The sequence below is a fragment of the Spea bombifrons genome, chromosome 1 (genome assembly GCF_027358695.1).
Source record: "Spea bombifrons isolate aSpeBom1 chromosome 1, aSpeBom1.2.pri, whole genome shotgun sequence".
Lineage (NCBI taxonomy): Eukaryota > Metazoa > Chordata > Amphibia > Anura > Pelobatidae > Spea > Spea bombifrons.
Genome location: NC_071087.1, coordinates 12126472 through 12140879, shown reverse-complemented (window position 1 = coordinate 12140879; position 14408 = coordinate 12126472). Strand labels below are relative to the sequence as shown.

Sequence of the window (14408 nt, the reverse complement as noted above, 5' to 3'; positions counted from 1 at the left end):
AGCTTCTGTTACGTCCATTGTATTGGTGTATAGCTAGTATCAAATAGTATTTAAATAGTTAAATTACCCTTATAATACAGAGGTTGCAGAGGTGAAGCGGATTTTATTATGGCAAGATTCTCCCCCCCCCATATATTTTTATTAGTCAGTTATCCCCCCCCCAGGGACTAAGTCAACGGGGCGTTCTGTTTACCACAGTGCAGTCTGCCATTAATTAACACACGATGAGGCATAAGAATGTTCAGTAAGAAAACTGCATCCAAGGGCCCTGTCTACGAAACCAAGAGTAATTTATCATTTTAAAATAGGTCCTTATTGTTTTGGTCTTAAAGCTACAGTTGTGTGAAAAAAGTGCACCCTTGTTGATTTCTATGCTTTTACATATTGGGGCATAATACTAATCTGTTCCTTGGCTCATCTAAAAATTAGCTAAATACAACACATGACCTATTACACCATGTCATGATTTATCCAACAAAAATAAAGCCAAAATGGAGAAGCCATGTGTGAAAAATTAAGTACACCTTGTGATTCAACATCTTCTAGAACCACCTTTTAGCAGTAATAACTTGGAAATAATAATTTTCTGTATGTCTCTAACATAGTTGTGGAGGAATTTTTTCTTGCTCTTCTTTACATCTTGTTCAGTGAGGTTTGCAGGCGTTTGTTTACGCACAGCTCTCTTAAAGTCCTGCCGCAGGGGTTTCAATCGGGTGCTGGGGATCATTGTCCTGTTGCGTGACCCAATTTCAGCCAAGCTTTAGCTGTCTGACAGATGGCCTCACATTTGACTCTAGAATACTTTGGTATACAGAGGTGGTCACGGTAGACTTAATGACTGCAAGGTTACCAGGTCCTGCGGCTGCAAAACAAGCCCAAATCATCCCTCCTTGTACGGACTCTTTAATCAGACCTTGGTTTAGTCTTAATTTAAGAACCGCCGTATGCCTGTCCCATGCATGTTTAAATTACCTGACTTCCAGAAACGGGTGAGGAGGGCCCTGCTTACAATCCAGATGCACACAGATGGCTTGTAGGGGCTTTCTCCCTAATGCAAGTCCGTAACTCAAAATATACAATTCTGCTGCATTGGTGTGTTTTGCGTACTTGATGTTTAAGTATAATATATATTATTCTTTCATATATAAGTGCTTCAGAATAATTTGGGGGGGGGTTATTTTAAGTTGCACTCAACTGTATTTTTACACTGAATATTTTTTTTTTTCCTTTTCTTGAAGGGTTATAGAACAGGCTACCCATACCGGTGTCCAGCCCTGCGAGACAAAGTAAAAAAATTCAGTGACGTAGAAATCCCTGCAAGCGTCACTGGGTACTCCTTTGGCAATGATGGTGACTCGGGCACGTGTTCCCCTCTCAGACACAGTTTTCAGAAACAGCAGCGCGAGAAGACAAAGTGGCTGAACTCTGGTAAAGCCGACGATGCCTCGGAAGACGGGCAGAATGGTGGCAGCCCCAAGTCGAAGACTAAGGTGTGGACGAACATTACACACGATCACGTGAAACCCTTGCTGCAGTCTCTCTCGTCCGGTGTCTGCGTGCCAAGCTGTATTACCAACTGCTTGGTCTGTGCCTACCTTACTGTTCATAGTTGATGTAGAGCATTCTGAGGCGGCTGGAGCCTGGAGGCTTTGGGAATTCTCTAACTCTCCTCTCATAGCCTTTGCTGATTTCACGTTGCTTAAACTTCTGCGCCTAACAAAGTCTTACAATCCACTTCTTGCGCTCTATTTGAACTGCTTAAGACTGTCCTGTCAAAGATGGCATGCAGAACAAAATGTAGATCTTGTCTCTCTCTAACAGCACGTTAATCTGTAAATCTAACCAGCAATGTCTCTCTTAGCAGTTAACCTCTTAAGCAGTTTGCTTCGCTAATAGTTTAACCTGATTTAGCTTTTCTTTACTCCTGCTCCGCGTAGATGGATTTTCCCAAAGCCTTCAAGCGGATAAAGCCAGCTGCCTCCTGCATGACTTGTTGCATGCCAGTAGATGGCCGTAACCAGCATATAACAGAACGACACTACGATCTGGGTGCGGCATGACCAAAGTGCGGCTCTCGGCTCACACTCCCCGACAGATCCCGCTTTTGTGTTTGCTCTGTGTTTAAGACAGGGATCCCGTAGCAAACTAGTTTTATCTTTGATTGCAGGACTGGACAAAACTTATTAGACGAGTTTTAAGGCTGGCATCTAACTTTCTGTGGTACTTTTGTACTCTATATGGCTGCACCCTTTGTGGTTATTTTATTTATTTTTTAATGAACATGGCTCCTATAGATTTCTCTGACCCTATATATGTATACAGTTTGTTCCTTTATGAACTGGAAAAATGCCTTAAAAACAGCCTGTAGATATTATTTATAAAGCTACACAAACCAGTTTCTAACTGGCTTTCAGTGGTAGAAATTAGTCTGCCAATATCACGTAATTCCCCCTTTCCGTGTGGCTAGTAACACATTCTCTTTGGTTTAAAAAAGCACCCCACTGGAAACGAAACATTTAGCCGAGATGTCTTCTGTTCTTATCGCGAGCCGGTAACGTCATTACACCCCTGTGGGCTACTTGGGAGAACTGCTGGCTTTTGTAAGGTGGAATAATTTGGACCACATGGAAAAATACCAATTATTGGGGAAATAGACAGGAAGAAAAATAATGCTTTTTATTTAGCCTTCTTCTTTTCCTTTCTCGCTAAGCATGGGGATTTCTTTGGATGTTACGTCTAATAAGATGCAAGTCTATATTTATTCAAGGCAATTATCAGGTTTTAGACTTGCATAATAAAATAATAATGACCTTTTTCATGTCTGCCTTTCACAGGTGAAATTTATTAAATTATGTTTTTCCTGTGTTTATTCTGATAAAATCTGCAACCAAGGTCAGGTTTCTGCATGCGATTGCAATGTGCCAAATGGAAAATATTATAAATTGTTCAGTATTCTGTAACGAATTACTTCCCTTGTGCGGGTCTGCAAACGCCACCAAGGGGGTATCTGTTCATTGCCCGTGCGGCTAGTGGGGGCCTTTGTGCCACGAACGCGGGAGACGCGAAGCCAGCCCTCGATGCAGGGCGTATGTAAGACCTCACGCGACTTCTTCTCCATAATAAATGTGATTTCATTTTTGTGTTTGTCTTTTCACACAAACACAAAATTAGGGTGCGATAGTTATTTGTGAAGACTTGAAGTGAGTATACTCTGCCTCCATAATTCATCTTTATTTTTCCCCTCTTTCTCTTAACTGGCTTTTTTCCTCCCCTTTCCCTTGTGCTTTAATTCTTTACATCGGTTGCCGAACTGTATGTACTCCCAGAGGCAATGTGTGCTGGGGGGGACTCCTGTGACCCTCCATGGTGGGGTTAAAAGAAAGAAAAGACTTATGCATAGTTGTCACATGTTACAATGTGCGCTGATTGTATAAATCCCTTTTCTTGCCATGTTCTGCTTCTGCTTGTCTTTTCAGACATTTTTTTCCCCCTTTTTATTATCTTTGGTTTCATTTTTTTTTAAAAATACAACTAAACAGACCTGTAAATTGGCTTTGTTTTGCTTTTCAGTTGCTCTGATATGGCTGTTTTTCTGTGGAACAGAGTATCCATGCTGTTTTTGCAGCTTTTTATTTTAAATTTTTGCAGAACTTTTGGTGATGTGCGCTCACTTAAACATTTTATATACCCTTTTGTGCCAAAGGGGCTCTGTGATAATGCAAGTTGCCCCATCGACTCAAAAGGGTGGAAATACCAATGAGTGACTTTCTATTGCCTTCTGCCATCCCTTCATCTTATGCTTTACAATTTGCTAGATATATATTTATTTTTAATTTCTAACATAGGAGGAGTGAATCAATGATTGTCTGCATTGGCAAGGGGAGGCATTTCAATGTTTGTAATACCCTTAGACAAGTAGGGGGAGTGAAGACTCTAAGGTCTCGTCTCTTCCATAACCTCATTCCCTCGCCTACGCTGCTAGGTTCCTAGAATTAATATTCTGCAGTTATTTGCTAATATCCAAGGGGGGGTGAAATGAATACAGTTCTAGAGGGAGCGAATTGCCTCATGCTGGGAATCATAAGCAGGAACCATAATTTGGGAATCTGCACCAAAAATATTATAAACTGAGTAAATGATATGTAAATTCCATCTGTGTTCTGAATATCCTACCTGTACAGCGTGCCATGAGACAATACGACTGCAGAGAGTTCATTGGTTCATTTCCCTATAAGATATTAGTGAAATGCATGATGTGTACTTGATATATATTCAGGTTTAATAAAAGGCGATTCAAAACTCACCAATTCACTGTTCTTGATTTTTTGCAGTGGACTAAAGAGGATGGACTTAGAAGTGCCGGCTCCACTGTCCCCAGCCTGTTTGTCCCGCTGAACACAGACCCAAAGGAAGTCCAAGAAATGAGGAACAAGGTGTGTGTGCGTTTCACTCGCAATGTATAATCTGTGCCGGTCAAGAAGGTCACGTTCTGGCACTATAGCCAGTGGAGTATCGTGGACCCGACACAAGTGTTTCATTCTCTAATGAAACACTTATTAAAACTTATTTATTACATTGTTTAACGGTAATTTAAGAACTGTTGAGGGTTTTGCTTTTTAATAAAATGTAAAAAATCCGTGATGTAGAAATTGTGACGCGTTCTGTAAATTCGCATGCTGTTAGTGTTTCTTCTGGCTTTGTGAAACACGTTAAACAATCACAATAAGTGAAATTTTAAGTGACACTGCAGTCATATGTTGTGCAATATGGAGATTGCCGTCTGTTATGGCCGCTTGCCCCGTGTAATAATTGAACGGTTGCATTGCAGATAAGAGAGCAGAATCTACAGGATATTAAAACAGCCGGTCCTCAGTCGCAGGTGCTGTGTGGAGGGATGGTGGAAAGGAGCTCTGTGCAGGTCAGTGTCCTACGTTTTAAGGAAAAACCAGAAGATCCTGTTTTTTTGTTTAGTTCTTTTTCCCACCCTACGTTTCACTAACATTATTCTTTAATCAACAGAAATTATCTATGTACAAGGTAAGTGTTACAGGTGGCTTCTGCTGCACATTTGCCCAGGATAGAATGATAGATATAAGAGGCTTCCGTGTGTAGCATGCGAGTGACCGATGCTTTAGCTCCATTGCTGGATGCCATGCATGGCATTGCTTCCTTCCTAACTGATGGAGAACTTCTGAGGTTCTGAACTTCCGTACTTGGCCATTCAATATCCATGGTTTTCAAATTACAATATAATAGAGCTTTGTGACCTTGGGTTGGTTGTTCAAGCTGGGGCATCCTTGTAGCCAAGCAATTTGGTGGCTTTGTGTTTGAGATCCATTGTTCTGAATGGTGAAACAAAAAGGTATCCCTCGGTTTTTAATTGCCATGGTAAACCAGGTTAACCAACTGCTTCCTGCAGGCATCAAGCTCTTTCAGATTATTTCATCGTCTGCTAAAGGTGCAGTCCCATTTAGTCATGGGTCATTGATATCAAAATTACTTAACGATGGGAGCCGTCGACAATTAGCCTCAGATGATTTGACTTATAGATTCAAAACCAAGCCCACTGTAAAATCTTAAAAGGAACAACAACAATGTCTAATTGGGACTACACCTTTATCTCATGTTTATATTCCTTCTATTAGAAAAGGGCTGATTACGTTAAAGAAGGCAAAATACCATAATGAGAATTGAGGCATTATGGAGGAGGGTTTTTTCTCTCCGTGATGGTTATTCATGGCCTTATATTAGTACAATGTGCTTCAGAGTTAGTTGGCCGCACTCATTCTAGACTTCTCAATTTTAAATGTTGCCGGTATTATTTGTTGTTAGTTTTGTAGTCCTTCCACACCTCTGTACCCATAATGTATTTATTTGAAAAATATATAGTATTAGTGTTAGAGTAAAAGATGTGCGAATTACCTTCATGTATATTCAGTGTGCCTTGTTGCTTTCTTTTTGCCAAAAAGATGGTAATCCGAGCTGCTTCTTATGATATACCTCACCTTTCCAAAATATGGGATACCGAAAGCTCACTTTTTTTTCTCTTAGAATTCCTGTAGAACAGTTAGTGCACCCCCTAATACAGCCTTATAGAATATTAACATAATGGTTATTAAACAGCTTGTCAAAAAATTATTCGTGTGTGATTGAAAGATATTGGTGATTTGTGCATAAAGGAAAAGCTAGATATATTGGATTTAAAACCAATTTGGAGTTCCGACCAAATAGCATACCGTTTATGATAGCCGTTTTACCACAGGAGTGGTTTAGGTCAATGTTCCCTCTAATTTTGTATTGCTGTCCATATTAATATCATTTCTGAAATTTGCTTAATATAAATTTGTTGCAACCGGTCTCCCATGGCTTCTAAAACTGTACTGGCAAGCTTTACTATAATACAAATTTAAATGCAATCTAAGTTACATATGGAAGTGTAGAGCTTCCCCTGACCATCATAACCCCCCCCACATCATAATTCATTCACAGCCCCCACCGCAATCATTCTCCACAACAAAATTTCACCATCACCACAACATATTGCATCCCGGTCATCTTCTCGCTCATCTCCCTGTCCTTTGGTAGTCTGCGGTGTGGTCTTTCTCTGCACTCCCTGACAGTCAGTTCCGTGCTGGATATGCCGCCATGCTGTGTGTGGCACTGACTAGCAGACACTCAATGTGAGGAGATATGTGCTTCAGTTGGCACAAAACCGCATTGGCCGCCGCAGCCATGCCTGTAATTGGATGGCCTGCATCAAGACTGGCCCCAGGGGAGGTGGCCTACCAGGAAATTTTCCAGTATCCCACTAGGCCAGTTCGGCCCTGCTAACCACCTGTGCGCACATACATTACCTTTGCTGTGTGTGTATGCCTGCGCACAGCTTAGAGGGAACATTGCTCTTTCTACATATGTGTGTGTTTTAAGGGTTTAACCACTGTTGGTCACCTAGTGTATCATATCATCATTAGTCATGCCTTAATGACTGTAGTAATGGCTTAATATAGATGAGTTGAGCACACACTACTGTTCATTGTTGGGATGTGATGGCCTTCTTTGTGGTGGTTCTGGTGTTTGGCCAGTACCGGTTGGTAACCTCTGCGCCACAAGCCAGTCATGTCTGCCTTTTGTGTCCATTGTCCCCGTTTGCTGTCTGTGCGCATGTCTCTCACCCCCTCGCTGCCACGTGTAGCCGTTTGCATGCCGATAACCTGGTTTGCTGTGTTTACTCCATTTACTGTTGCAGGATGCACCTCTGTCAGACTGTTCGGAAACTATTGAAGGGTTCGAATTCTCAGAGCATGCCTTTAGTCCAGCTAAGCCCCTCTCAGTTAGAAAGGTATATAATACCCTGTCAATACACTTTAAAATGAAAAACAAAAAGCAGCAGTGGCGCGTGTGCCGGTCCTCTGTACGTCTGTGGCATAGTGGATGACCGTTTTACTGACCCCGTTTACTGACAGACCATAAAAGCCTCAATGACAGATACTTTTAAATCTGGATTAATAAACTGAATGTATTAAACACCATGAGATGCTAAACCGTCATAACATCGATTCTGCCGCTGCTGCTTTTTAAGATACATATATTTTTACCATTTAAAAAGCCTAAATTTATTGAAATGATTTTATATCTGTATGCACTGCCAGTTTCATAAGCTTCTATTGAGTGATATGTCGCTTTATATGCTGCTTAGCATCAGGTAGTGCACCAACTTCAATGAGGAAGAATGTGAGCTATTACATTATCTCTGCCACCTACTGATGGAAAAAGAGTGATAGTTTAAATGGCTGCAAGCTTCTGCCTGGCCATTGGAACCAACATCATCTCTCCAGTATGGATTCCGGTGACCAGCAGAATCATTGTGCTTTTATGGGAGCCTTTAACGAATGTATCCATAGAGAGCGGTAACACACAATTCATAAAAGTGAAGGTTGTACAGCTACCTGGCTCCAGGGATTCAAGTTGTGTTGGTACTTTTGCGTCCGTCCCTCAATGAACAAAGGTTTTTTTTTTTGCGAGATGTAATAATTTAGACGGTATGAGGAAAAGTTTGAAGTATAACCTTCAGGTTGTGATGGGCACACAATTTACTTCTCTTGTCCTTCTAAATGACAAGGATACACACTAAATATGTGATCCAGTAATAGCAATTTTATGGGTTTGTATTTGCTAGTATTATGTACTTTGTGTGTGTTTTATGTGCATGTATATTATATAATAACACTTGTGTCATGGTTGCTGCTGTTAGCTGCTTGGGTACTCTGGATAGATTTGGTATATGGGGTTATAATGTGCTGCCCTGTGGTGGGTATCTGTTAGAGCTCGACCGGGCAAATAGAGACTATTATGGTTTTGTGGTTTAGGTTCTAACACATTGGTTTGATCACTTTAAGCGTTTATAAGGGCTATTGGTAATCCACCTCCATTCCTTCTCTTCTGATTGTGTGGACTGAAACCTGGGAGAACTGCAGACGAGTGACCCTGTATCCTAATGTTCTGTAGGAAATGGTTAACCATTTTATTGAGTAGGATTTGCACGTGAATAATATGATGGTAAAACTATACAATAACTCCACGTTTAAAGTGATGTTCTCACCTCATTATGTACCGCAAGACATGCTCGTTATTACTTCGCTTTGTTGTACGCGTGGGGGTAACCGCACAATAACCCACATATGACACATTAAGATTTACTTTTCATAAAATAACATTTCACATAGTGTCAGCTGTGAATGAATGCTTTCAAATACTATGAATGGAGATGTGCGAATAGGGCCAGTATTTCAATTGTTTATCAAAGTGAGCCATTGTGTTGGCAAAATATCATCCGCACAGCCATACTATTATGTTCTGATATTTTCAGTGACGTAACATGCTTTGGGGGTGGGGGGCACGACTAGAGAAACAAACAGAGATGCTTGTAACATTATGTAGCGCACGTTCCACCGGAGCGAAAACGTGGTCTATTATGTGTACAAAGGCTCAATGGTTTATCCCGGTGTAATTCAGTTGGCGGGTTTCAGCTTCCAGGAGCTTTACGAGTGGGGAGGACTGATGTTGTAATCTACTAGCGGGTTATAAGGAGGCAGCAGGTAGAGATCCAAAACATGGAATAGACCTGGCACTAACAACAAATCTTCCTCCGCTTACCCTTCCTATGAATTATGGTATTTACTCTTAGAATATAGGACTTTCACAAAACTTAAAAAAAATGCAAGGTCAAGTTATTAAGCAGACTCTTAGGTGGTTAAATGGAGACCTTCCAAAAGCTTATTTGGTCAAAGGATCTTTGTTGTGTCCTGAATCCACTGTACTAGTAATTAGTTAGTAATCTAACTAGTAGATCTTTTGCTTATTTCTGCCATATTCTAATCCAGGCATGTCCAAAGTCCGGCCCGAGGGCCAATTGCGGCCCGCGTTCCGGACTGCATAGGCCCCACAGATAAGTTGCCCAAATATAGATCTGTTGTTTTTTTTTATATTAAAGGCAGAGTGATTTAACACCTGTTTAGATTTGTCATCCAGGTCACAAAATGAAAAGTATGTCGTTTTCAATAAACTTTGCATAAAATAGTTAATTTGCATTTAATTTTAATGGTTCAAAGAATGTCAGGCAAAATGGTCGGCCCTCGCACACGTTCACTTCATCAAATCTGGCACTCTTCGAAAAAAGTTTGGACATGCCTGTTCTAATCCCTTCATTCACCAGCCCCAACTTCCACTGCTGGGTCCCTAAAAATCGTTGTGGTCAACTTGTATGTGGAAACCCTTGAAACATTTGTTTCTGATTCAGTTAGAAGGGTAGTGTTCTTATTGTCAATTGGTCTAATTGTATGACATGGTCTCTTTTTTTAACATGCATCTCTGCTTACACGAAAGCTGTTTGTTTTTGACAGGGGGAACTGATTACGGCTTCAAAGGCCATTATTGAGAAAGAGTACCAGCCAAGGGTGATTGTCAGCACGACCGGCCCTAACCCCTTCAACAAATTCACAGACCGGGAACTGGAAGAGTATCGTCAAGAAGTCGAGCGCAAGCAAAAGAATACGGAAGGTTTGTTTCAATGATCGTGTTTATCTAGTTACTAAGGATGCACCTAAATGAAAATTCTGGTCCGAAAATTCAGGATGCACTTGGCCAAAACCGAAAATAACTCCCGATGCCCCCCCATCTTTAAATAAAAATAAATTCCAAACTGCTTTGTCGTTGACCCCTCCCTTCTGTGTTTTTGCCCCCTTGTGTATTGCCCCCATCCAGCACTATATGAATTTATGCCTGACCCTCCCTTTAGTATTGGTTTATGTAATGGCCCCAGCTAGCTGCCTCGCTTTTGTATTGATGCTGCCAGCCCAGATAAAAAGCTGCCCCGCAGTATGGGGTCTGCACATCACTTACACCCTCCCTGTGCCATGCCCCCCATTACACATCCATGCTATCACGCAAACATTCATTCATTTACTCATTCACAAACATTCATATACTCGATCACGCATGCATACTCGTTCATTCCCCTCAATCATGCATGCATACTCGTTCATACAACACTGCATTATTCTGTACGATCTCAGTGATTTTTAGGACACAGTGATTTTGTTTAAAAAAAAAAAAAAAAAACTTTCGAGACTTAAAAACATCTCTCCCCGTTTGTTGTTCCTATTCATAAGGCGACAGTGTATTTTATATAACGTGATCGAGTTAATCTGTCGCATTCTTCCATTCAAGCTTTGGTACTTTTGCGCCAGCTTACTTGTTCTTCATTGTTACCTTGCAACAATCCTACCTAGATATACTGAAGAATATCGACACTGGTAAATTAACCGAGGCCCGAGGCCTAAAGTCACCAGAAGCATCCGTTTACTCGGTAAATGAACAAGGCGCCGGTGTTCATGGTCAGGCCATGCCAAAAGAGGCCGATGAAAATCCAGTGGTTCTCTTGGAACCCGGGCAGTCGCTTTGTAAGCTCCCTGCAAAACCGGATTTAAACCTAGAAATCGTGCATCTCGGTGCGGAAGAGCCCGAAAAATCAGAGTCCCCACATAAAGAGTTTCATACGGCTGTTATTCGGGCCCTTAGCATCAGCTCTGATCTTGTAACCGATACTCCAGGTACTGACCAACATCGCAAAACCTCTATGAAGTCCCTCCATAGATCTCTATAACCGGTTCTGGGAAATCTTCTGCCTTCGATCACTTTCCAGTATCTTGATCCCTCTCGGGGCGGCTGCGCTAAATTGTAAATCTGTCTTTCTTGGTGGTGTTGGATTTTTCTTTTCAAAGTACTAAAAGATTAACATCCAAATATCTGGTACTAGGGAAATGTTTTTGTTATCCTGAGTAAATTACTAGTTAAATGACATTTCAATCAAAGATTTAATCTGCTCGAGGGAAGGAAAAAAAACAACTTATAAATAAGAACAACTAACATTTCACAAAGTTAATTTGGAAAGAATTTCACCTTCTTAGAGACAGGATAATGGTAAAAGCAAGCGATTTGCAAGCGATGCTCTTTAAAACGGCTGTCTGCGTTCCATTGCTGCTTTTTAATAAATGAAGCTCTAGCATGTAAAGCAGTCTTAAGGGCCGCAGGTTAGCAAACTATACTGCGACGCGTCCGTCTAGGAGAGTCGTATCACGCTTACACTCTTTGTCTAATTCACATTTAGATGAGCAAATTCCTTCTATTTTGTGTGTGCGGACATTGTATACCAGAGCATCTGCTTTTCGTTTTTTGCTTGCTTTTATACATAGCGATAACTGGCAAATTTTTGTGCATGTCTGGTTTTGCCAACAGATCGCCTTCCCTTTTTAACACTTATAAAAAAAGACAAATTCTGAATGGGATTTTTTTCATTCCAAACCCAACAGATCAATCAGAAGTTGCAGAACAGAAAGAACCTCTGATTGACGAGGCTGTAACCCGTACGCCTCCCAGCACACCGGTCAAACCAGAAGAAGGTATGCATGTCTGTCTGTCTGTCTGTCTTAGATCTGTGAGAGAAAGTCAACAGGATTTACAAGATCGAAACACACTGACCATCTTTTATTAGCTGTTTCTTAACAACAAAACGGGGGGGGGCGATGTTTGGGGAGAGAATATAAAGTTGTATAGCTCGGAACAAAGCCTTCATTTATTCTATAGTAAAGATTTGTCTTTCTTCTGCCTCTTCTAAGAATAAATAATAAATGTAGATCAAAGTTGAGCCTAGAACATCCCTGTTGGAGGAAACATTGCACCGTGTGTATCTGGCCTGATTTGGTTTATTCCCTGTGCCGCTGGAAGCCCCTCTACCTCTGGTGCAGAGGCAAGAACACATACTTACCTCCTATATAGAACACACAATACTTGCCTCCTATATAGAACACACAATACTTACCCCCTATATAGAACACACAATACTTGCCTCCTATATAGAACACATATTTATAGAACACACAATACTTACCCCTATATAGAACGCATAATACTTACCCCATATATAGAACACACAATATTTACCCCTATATAGAACGCATAATACCTGCCTCCTATATAGAAGGCATAATATTTACCTCTATCTGCTGCAGTTGTGTAATTTGGTTTTGAAACATTGTAGGCAATTCTGGCACAAAGCAATGAAAGCAGAGCAGGTTTTGGAACCTAAAACTGCTTGGGGGAGGTTATTTTATCTGTAATGCAAAATTTTACATTTACTTAAATGTGTCGTGTGTTATCCATTTAGCGTGCGGTTTTCGTAACCAGTTGCTACATTATTCTCGTTCTGTGTTGAGGTCGTAGTTTTGATACATGTAACTGGATGCGTAAGTAAAATTGGATGGGTATTGAAATTTCCGCTGAAAGCAAAGGGTGTCCCCACTTGGTTTGCCTGATCCTCCCTCTTCCCGCGCTGTTAGCGATGTTTTGTGTTTTCTCTTTTACATTGCGACCATTTACTTCTACATTCCTTGTCTTTATCACCTTGAGTGGTTGCAGCCATTCATTTGACTTTTAACACTGCGGCTTCAATGAATGCATTAGATTTTTTTTTTTCTACTTGTGCTTTTTTCCTGTGGCTGCATTACAAACAGGAGATGGATATGCTAAAGAGTACCTGTTACCATAGTAAGTATCATCTCATTCTCTGAACTCTACTCCGCTTCCCTCTCCCAAAATCCCGGTGTGCTTCGCTTCATTCTGTCGCACCTTTTGGTTTTCGGTTATATTAACTGCTACAAAGTAAGCCTTGACACTCTTTATAGAACATCAGATGGAAGCTTAAATGGGGAGTTAATCTCCTCATTCTGATAGGGGGCTCCGTTAATGGGAAGGGCATGTTCTGTACTGGAAGAGTCGTATAAAATAGCGATACTCGTGTTGCATTGTAACAAGCCTGACATGCAAACGAACAAATGTAACATGCGATATGTCACCCTGTTGCAGATGGGACGTCTTTGTGATCAAGGTTTACTATATCTATATTTTTACTTATTCCATTGAACATCAGTCGGGGGGGGGATTTAGAACTACGGATAAGCAAAGTGTCCGTGGCGAGAACAATGTTTTTATGGACGTATGAGATCTGAACAGCATAAAGTTCATCCTATTATTCTGGCCATCGGCTCTTGATTTATCAGCTGGTTCTCGTTCGCTCCGAAGGGTCAGAGCAGCAACAAATCTATTCATTGTGCTAGAAAAACGACCACAAATATAAATGTACTTTTAATCATGGTGACTAGCGGACGGCACGTGTTCTGTGCGTCGGGACCCCTCCCATCTATAAACTGCGAATATGGCACAAATAGACCAGGATGTACAAATATAACATTTCATTACACAAACGTATACAGCCATAATATTCAAAATATCAGCTGATTTTAATGGAATCACTGCAAACACTTAAATCGACTCCGTGATATTATCTGCCGCAAACCCCTAGGAAATAGGGAGCGTCTAAGGATTTTTGGGGCACTACGGAGGAGTTCTAGGAAACTGCCGGCACTGGAGCGGCCTGGCTATGTTTGACCAAACTCATCTCCGGCACAGAAAATAAATGGGGGGGGGGGATGCGGGGAATCTGCAGAATCCCCCCCACACACACCGCCAATGCATTTGCCAAAAGGACACAATGGACATTGGAGTGCGTGTGACGGCTGGAGTGTACGTGGATGTAAGAGGTGGTAGCGAATGATGACCGGTGGTATATAAATAAATGTGGATAGTTGGCAAATAGCCCCATAGCGAGTTTCTGCATATGTGTATAAAGAGTTAGCTAATGCAGTACCCCCCCCCAAACACGTAGCTGTAATAGAGAAATGGTTATAATTATGCGGTGCCGTCGTATTACGCAGCCCTGATATATTTTAAAGTCAACGGGTGGTCATTTTGTTTTCTTTGGTTTATTGGCCATTATTTCAGCCTTTTCCGTAAAA

The 14408-nt window shown here is 41.2% G+C and overlaps 1 protein-coding gene across 12 annotated transcripts in view; it reads left to right on the top strand.

Annotated features, from left to right (window-relative positions):
- ADD1 (adducin 1) overlaps positions 1-14408 on the top strand; it is a 35278-nt gene that overhangs the window by 18753 nt on the left and 2117 nt on the right. The window contains exons 10-17 of one of the 12 annotated variants that reach the window (XM_053458225.1): positions 1239-1583; positions 4332-4433; positions 4829-4918; positions 5020-5037; positions 7247-7339; positions 9900-10056; positions 10788-11108; positions 11868-11957. In XM_053458225.1, the coding sequence (XP_053314200.1) occupies positions 1239-1583; positions 4332-4433; positions 4829-4918; positions 5020-5037; positions 7247-7339; positions 9900-10056; positions 10788-11108; positions 11868-11957 (1216 nt within the window). Of the gene's footprint in view, positions 1-1238; positions 1584-4331; positions 4434-4828; positions 4919-5019; positions 5038-7246; positions 7340-9899; positions 10057-10787; positions 11109-11867; positions 11958-13067; positions 13103-14408 lie in introns of those variants that run through there. The other 11 variants (XM_053458222.1, XM_053458223.1, XM_053458218.1 and 8 more) reach the window with 11 other exon arrangements.